The sequence below is a fragment of the Sinocyclocheilus anshuiensis genome, unplaced genomic scaffold (genome assembly GCF_001515605.1).
Source record: "Sinocyclocheilus anshuiensis isolate Anshui unplaced genomic scaffold, SAMN03320099.WGS_v1.1 scaffold330, whole genome shotgun sequence".
In the NCBI taxonomy this organism is placed as follows: domain Eukaryota; kingdom Metazoa; phylum Chordata; class Actinopteri; order Cypriniformes; family Cyprinidae; genus Sinocyclocheilus; species Sinocyclocheilus anshuiensis.
This window is the reverse complement of record NW_015547689.1, coordinates 3,196,802-3,204,965: the sequence shown is the minus strand read 5'-3', so window position 1 is coordinate 3,204,965 and position 8,164 is coordinate 3,196,802. Positions and strand designations below refer to the sequence as shown.

The 8,164-nt window shown below is 38.6% G+C and overlaps 1 protein-coding gene across 1 annotated transcript in view; it reads right to left on the bottom strand.

The window, feature by feature from the left end:
- Positions 1 to 304: 304 nt before the first annotated feature.
- Positions 305 to 8,164, bottom strand: part of LOC107703592 (NAD(P) transhydrogenase, mitochondrial-like) — a 43,323-nt gene continuing 35,463 nt past the window's right edge. The window contains exons 19-22 of the mRNA XM_016506279.1: positions 6,401 to 6,482; positions 2,938 to 3,056; positions 2,739 to 2,854; positions 305 to 680 (exon numbers count right to left, since the gene is read on the bottom strand). Of these exons, the coding sequence (XP_016361765.1) occupies positions 540 to 680; positions 2,739 to 2,854; positions 2,938 to 3,056; positions 6,401 to 6,482 (458 nt within the window). The 3' untranslated portion in view covers positions 305 to 539. The remainder of the gene's footprint in view (positions 681 to 2,738; positions 2,855 to 2,937; positions 3,057 to 6,400; positions 6,483 to 8,164) is intronic.

Sequence of the window (8,164 nt, the reverse complement as noted above, 5' to 3'; positions counted from 1 at the left end):
GGAAAAGTTGAACACCTTACACCACCAGTTGGTCACTTAATGCACATGGCAAATAAACAATGAAGCAAGAAAAAGGAGAAAAAAGCATACAGTTTAGAGTTGTTTATGGCTTTCAAACAAATTAGTCATATGTATGCTAACCCTACAAAAAAAAAAAAAAAAAAAAAAAAATTTTTTTTTTTTTTACAGATTGCTGTGCTATATAAAACCGGATCTATAATACATACAAAACCAGATGATAACTGGTTAACTTGCTTTATTAATGCTAATTAATGTGATGCTGTAATGCTTTTTTTCCTTTTAACTTGATTTAAATGGGGGACCAAAAGAAGAACATTTAATGAAAAGAAAAACAAAAGTTCTGGAATTACTAAATAAACTACCTATATCTACAGCAAAATCGAAATGGGCATAGAGTGTCATTAAGAGCTTGTTCCTATTAGTGCTAATTTATATCTAAGGGTTTATTGGGTTTGTTCGATCTCCTCATCTCCGTGACTCATCTGGTGCAAAGCAAGGTCAGATCTTCTCTTTCCTCTCTAGCCCTCACGGACCTTGGCAGACAGAGCATCACAAGTCTTCTTGGCATCTCCCAAAAGCATGGATGTGTTTGGTTTGTAGAAGATAGGGTTGTCCACAGCAGCGTAGCCAACTCCCAGAGATCTTTTCATCACGATGACCTGAAGAGATGAAAGCAGAGGTTGATGCATTTTGTCTTATCCAGGAACAAAGGTACTTCCTGGAATAAGTTAGAAAATTCACACAAAATAAAATCCTGTATGTTGCCCTTAGATTATCAACGGATTTTTCCATTGAGTTGAGCCAGTTTACACAAAATCTTCAACATTATTCCTGTAAAGACACTGCATGCACCTGCATGTGAAGTGGTGGAGAACGGTTTTAGGATTTGTACAAGAGGGTGCAAAAACAGCCCATGCTTCCAACATGTAATGGTTATTTAAGTATCTGCCATTTACAAAATTAAGAGTCATTAGTGTCTTGAACACCAGTTTTTAGGCAGAGCAGTTTCTGGGAAAATCGTTGAGAGCAGCGCTTTGATTGAGAGCATCTGTTTGGGAAGGAGGAACACTTGGTAATTGAATAAGCAAAACCAGAGAGGAGAGCCCTTGCCGCTGGTCTAGCTTTAGTGTTATTCAATACACTGAAAGATATTTGGAACGAAATGACCCTCAACTTGAGACTTCAAAATCGGCAGGCGGATCCTTTTAATATCATCATCTGCCCTTCAAAAGCCCTGCAGATGTTTAATGCCAACCAGGTGGCATCAGGATGGCGTTCAGACACACCCAACCCCCCTTCTCAAAGAGTCACGTGACCACTTTACCCAGGCTCAGCCTCCCCCAGGACAGGACAACATCCTTTTGTTAAATTATTCATAGGGCAGCTGGTTTCATTTGGGAATGAGGTTACACATGAAGGTCTTTAACATGGCTGGGAGCAATCAGTAGGATGGATGTTGCATGAGATTGAGGATAACGAAACCAAAGGAGACAATCGACAGGGAAACTTCAGATTCTGCCGCACTATCATGTCATCAAGAGCGTCACTACGTTCGAAGTTGGTCGAGTTCCCTTGTTGTGACTTGGCTACACTTCCAAGTTGCTACAAATAAGGCAGGCTTTGGTTCAAAGCTCTAGTGTTTGCATAATTCCGTACGGAATTATGGAACATGTTAACAAGCTACACGCAATTACTCTTGGGAGAAGGTCAACGTGTTTGCACATTCGCAAATGTCAAGCCCCAGTACTCGGAGTGATTTCCCAAGAGAAGGTCTGGCCGCAGTGGGCTTGTCATGTGGTGAGGCACGCCAGCCCCACATTTTAGGGAAAGTATCGGTCGGATGCTCTGAAATGTCATCATTCCAGAACGAGCGAGTCAGTGCTAATGAAAGCAGCGTGAGCTGGAATCTTTCTGGAGATACACCTGGACCGAAGCGTGGTTACAGTGGGAACCAGCTGTAGGGATGGGATGGAGATTTTCATATCGCTCTGGGTGGGAGAATGAGGGATGGTCTATATTACAATGCTTGAGGCCAGTTCTTGTTATCTTGGCTTTTATTCCAGCTAGGCCATAAATGTAAAGCCTGATACATATGGAGTATGAAGTATGTCATGTACAGTACCGTTCAAATATTTGAGAGGTCTGTAAGGTTTTTTTATATTTTAGAAAGTAGTCTCTTATGCTCACAAAGGCTGCATCTATTTAATTAAAAATACAGTAAAAACAGTAATATTGTGAAAGCTTATTACCAATTTCAAGTAACCGTGTTCTATTTTGATATATTTTAAAATGTAATTTATTGTTGTGATGGCCAAGACGAATTTTCAGTAGCCATTATTCCAGTCTTCAGTGTCACATGATCCTTTGGAAATTATTTTAATATGTTGATTTGGTGCCCAAGAAACATTTCTAATTATTAATTAAATTGAAAACTCGATATTTTTTGTGGAAACTGGTATACATTTTTCCCCACGATTTTTTGATGAATAGACAGTTCAAAAGAACAACAATTAGCCTACTGTAAATATAAATCTTTTGTCAAATTATAAATTTCTTTGAACAACCGAATGTGCCCTTGCTGAATCTATTTCTTTAAACCCCAAACTTTTGAACAGTTGTGTATATCGTGTGAAATCAGCTACAAAAAAAGTTATTTTTATAAGACTATAATTCATATTTAAAAGTTGCAAGGCATTAACAACTAATAAGATGCTCACCTGCTTGGACTTCCAGACCTCCAAAACAGGCATGCCAGCAATGATGGAGTTGGGGTCCTCCTGGGCCGCTGAGTTGACTGTGTCATTAGCTCCAATTACCAAGACCAGGTCAGTTTCTGAAAAACAATCATGGAAAGCACAATTATGGATTTTATATCCCACAAATGACACCAAAAAACACAAAAAATGGATACCACACCAGGGAAGTCATGATTGATCTCATCCATCTCCAGCACAACATCATAAGGCACACCAGCTTCAGCCAGCAGAACGTTCAGTTGGCCTGGCATACGACCAGCCACAGGGTGGATTCCAAACCTGAACACACACACACATGCAGACAATACAGATCAGTGACCTCTTAGATCGCCTGATACACATATGGCATCCAAATAAAGCACTTTCCGGTTGTGCAGGATGACTCTCCATACAGTACGCGCAGGAGTCTTTGAACATGGTTAAGTAGAAGTGCTTTGGGGTAGGGGTTAGGGTGTTTGTAAGAGGTTAAAAGAGAAGGAAATAAGCAGCGGCTGAAGGTATCTTTTTAATGCCAGAGGTAGTAAAGTGCATGAGCTCAGGGGAAATGGCTTGAGGAAGACGAGTGGATCCCGAGGGCACGTGGGCAGCTTTACGACTTCACTGTAAAAACAGAAGATCACAGCCAACAGGCTTAGGAGAGACACAGGAAGTGATATGCCTGCCTTTTTTAACCAATGTAATTTTGTGTTACATTTTTAGTTGAGGTTTACACTGTTTTCAGATTCAAAAGGCACAGGAACTGCAATTTAACTCACACTACCAAAAAGTAACCAATACCAATACGTTTTATTTCTAAACGAAATAGTAGGAACTTTATCCAAACAGCTTTGCACAGGACAGGAACAGTAACTGTAATAAACAAATCAACCGTCAGAGCCAGTTAATCACTTTTCTAAAAAAGCCAATAAAAAAAATAATAAATGAAATAAACAGCATTCAATCCATCAAGTATATTAATTACATTTTAAATTAAATAAAACCTCAAGAGAAGGCTTGAAAACATCTTTTTATAATTAACATATAAATATAATTTAAAACCACCACACAGATTTCATTATCAGAGCATTCAATCAGTCAAGTACATTAACTAAAGAGAGGGGCTCAGAAAATTATATTTTTATATACAGTTCATTTAATTATAATTAAAAACAGCCACAGACGGCATTAAAGAACTAAAAGGGTAGAATCAGGCAAATTCTCAGAAAACATTCACAAGTATAAGGATAAGCATAGTTGTGCACCTTTAACCAATTTACCTGACCTAAGCAGTGTTGTTCAAATTAACATGTAAGAGTTGTTTACTTCATAATTAGTCCATTTCCAGAGCATTCAAGCCAATTTGTGCAACATATTTGAGATCAATACACTATTTGATTTCATATGTGTTTTATTTTACACATCTATTGTCAATTATTTTCTCATCCATTTTTTTAAGACCACACTGCCTTGGAGAAAACCTACCAAACTGTTACTGAAAAAGCAGACTTTCAGAGGATGACCATTACATTAGCAAGTATCTACTAGTGGGAGGGGAGAAAAAATAAATTAAAAATTCACATCACGCTTGCAGTTGCTTTCCATCAAATCCGACATCTGTTCATCAGTTTCCTTGACGTAAACTCATTTGTCAAATAGGAAATGAGAAAAAAACATGTTCAATAATCAACTAAAAAGAAATATACTTTAATGGACAGGCCTCAAAACTTTCCAGACATGGGGTTTGTCAATCAACTCTGACGCTGGCTTACATAAGCTGCAGCTGCATGCACAAAACAGTCTGGGCAGACAACGAACCTAAGCTCGGTTCTACCATCCAACCCAGCCCGACCGTTCTGCTATTCCCATTACCATCGCACTGCGTTTCACTACGCTGAACCAACACGCGCTCTGAAAATAACTGCGCTTCTTTTCAACCACGACCTTCCAGCCCAGAGGAGATTCAGACTGCTTTCCTGCCCAAACTTGCAACTCCTTTCAATGAACCAAATCTTTCCAACTCTACCCCTGAAGCATCTTTATGGAGAGACAGACAGACAGAAACTTAATAGGAATGATGAGACAGTTTACACAGTGTCAATTCTACCCACAGTCCTCTTGACAGGACGACACCCCTAGCCAATTATCCTGAAGAGAATATAAACAAATATTATTAATTTATAAATTATATATATATATATATATATATATATATACATACATATACACAAATTACACATTTATAAAATATTCCTTAAATATAAATAATAAAAAAAATACAAATAGTAATAATAATAAATATTTTTATATGATAATTATATACACATACAAAATATACATTTTAAAATAATTACACATTTTAAAATAAAAAAATAGAAATAAAAAAATAAACATTTAATTATAAAATAGTTGAAATATAATTTCAATAAATAGCAAACGTTTTATTTATTTTTTTACCATGCTCTTAAATTTGTGACTTGACGAACTACCATTGAAAACAAAGGGAATGTTAATGGCATGCTCTGACCAGATATTATAGACCACTTTGGTACCACTTATGTGTAGGTGACCCAAGTTCAAATCTGGTTCGGGTCATTCCCCCATCCCACCTCTTTTTCTTCTTATCTCCTGTCACTTCTTCACTGTCCCATTGTAAAAAACTGCCACCATCCACAGCATAAAAAAAACACTAGAAACTTTTACATTGTGTTACATGTTCTTCTCATCAGTATGACAAATACTGAAAGCGCATGGTTGTTGAAACATCTCTAGGGTCAGGCACACGGTCTTTCCATGCCCTGCAACCTGAGAGGCGTCGCCGGGACGGTGGAAAGTATTGCATAGCCTGCACCTGTCGCTCTGCTCATCACCAGCTCTTTCACAGCACTGGAGGCCTGGGGTACACTGCGCTCTCAGATCACAGGGCATTACATGTACACTGGAGAGGCAACAAAAGCCCCAGACAATAGAGCAACTGAATGACGATATTCAAAAGCACTCTTTGAAATGGAGGAGTCCGACATGCAGAGAGAAGCGGAGAGAGAAGGCTGCCATTCAGAGGATCACCAGACTGACCTGCAACTAGTGAGTTCAAACACTCACCCAGCAGTACTGACAAGACTCAGACCCCCTCAGAGAGACTAAAACTTACACAGACTAAACTACAAGGGAAAATGTTTGACATTTTGGCTTGACTTTTAATAAACATGAGTCTGTTCAGCAGTGTATTGAAATCCTGTACTTGCGTTACAGTCAACATCAAAGGCTGAATTAAAAAAAAAAAATACCACCAACTGTTATAACTATAATTATTATTTGGATAGGTAAAATCCATTACAATTTTGACATATAAATAGTTATATAATATAATTACAGAAATGAAGCAAAGGAGAGAAAATAAAGCAAGAGTGAGGATTTAGGAAAAGAAAGGGGAGATTCCAAGTGTCATCCAGCTCAATAATTCATAGGACACTGTTTACTAATAAGGGGTGTCCTGCATCCGCCACTGAGATGAATGGGAAATGTTAACGGATAGCTTTCTCCTGGTATCATGGATCTTGTGGTGCACACGTGGCTTAATAAGGTGTCGAATAACAGTTCAACAGTAAAGATTTGAAAACGACTGTAGATGTTTGAATGTTTCTTACCTGACTTTCTTGCCCTGCTCAGACATAGTCTTGACAAGATCAGCAATAGGATACTGAGCTTTTGCTGCACAAAGACCATAACCTGAAATAAGAGACACAGCATTTAAAAGAGGAACACACCTAAACAGACATGCACAAATCAGCCGCTACTAAATTATGAAGCCTAGGAAACTCCCACTGGAAAACTCGAATGAACTCTGCATGATCCTGGCACATACCTCACCTTTTTTCTCAATGTGTCATGTGAATTGATTTTACCATAATAAATAATCCCAACTTATAAACAATAGGAAAAATCTGTTTTGAGAGTAAAGCAAACAAGAGACCTGCTCCCACTCATTTGTAGTTCACAGATGAAATAATTAAAACCTGAATGACCCGCAAACTTGCAACTCCTTTCAATGAACCAAATCTTTCCAACTCTACCCCTGAAGCATCTTTATGGAGAGACAGACAGACAGAAACTTAATAGGAATGATGAGACAGTTTACACAGTGTCAATTCTACCCACAGTCCTCTTGACAGGACGACACCCCTAGCCAATTATCCTGAAGAGAACGAGGGGGAGAGCGGCGGGTGTGCTTCCTAATCTGTCCACTCTTTGGCCACCCATCTCCCCTTCTAATCAACTGCAAATGCTCTAATTGGCAGCAGCTGTTGGGCTCTCAGATCAAACGAATGAACGAAAATTACACAAGCTTCCGGTCTGCATCTCTCCTCCACAATCACACAGTGCCCGCAGCTGTAGAGAGAGAGAGAAAACAGGAATCTAGCTTATGCGACAGATCTGACAAGGTGGCAACTGAATGAAATAAACTGACAATTGACTGTTTAAGTATCCCACAAGTTGCATTATGGGAAATGGCACTGAAGCTCACAAGAGAGTGGCAGGGAATGATAATCTGATGCAGCATGCAACAATCTCCATCATCGGCAATGTGCTTTTGAGCAAAGCACGCAAGGAAAAAAAAAAAAAAAAAAAAAAAAAAAAAAAAAAAAAAAAGAGGAGAAAATGGCTTCATGTTGAAATACATCTTTAATCTAAAGTCGTTGCTAGAATTTGTAATAATATTTCACAGAAGTGTTTATTTTTATACCCTTGGTGTAGTTTGAAAGCAGCGCAGAATTAGCTGAACTGGGATCAGAAAGAGCAGAAAAGACAGATTTACTTATCGATATGTCACCAATAACCAATTTAGCACTTACAGTAAGGATAAACGAATAAAAAATTCTCACGTCAGTTTAAAGCCTCAGTTACTGCTGACACCTTCTGATAGGTCTGTCATAACCGCCTTCAAATGCTACTTAAACAAGCATGTCACGGTGCGTGCCGGCTAACCCTCCTAACTCCTAATGATTTCTTTCAGCTCTTTTTTTTTTTTAAAGGCATTTCTGCTTAGGAAAACAGCCCTGGTTGGCAAACTCCAAGCTTAAACAGAAAAGTCTTAAATGTTTTCACAGCTGTCAATCAACTAAACTAACTATGACTACTTAAATTATACGAAAATGCGGAAATGGAAACAAGGCCATTGCTTACTCAGTGTAAAGACTGAACAGACTCAAGGGAACCCCATTCAAAATATACTAAAAAGGACAGACAACGCAATGGAGGTTGATGGATGGATGGAGCGGCAAACGAGAGGAGAACATTTAAGTGGGTTCAATTATGTGTTACTTAGCAGTGCAGGGCTCAACAAAAAGCATGGACCGATCGTCCAGGCCCAGCGCGAGAGCGTAGCTAACGTACCTAAACATTAGGCAACT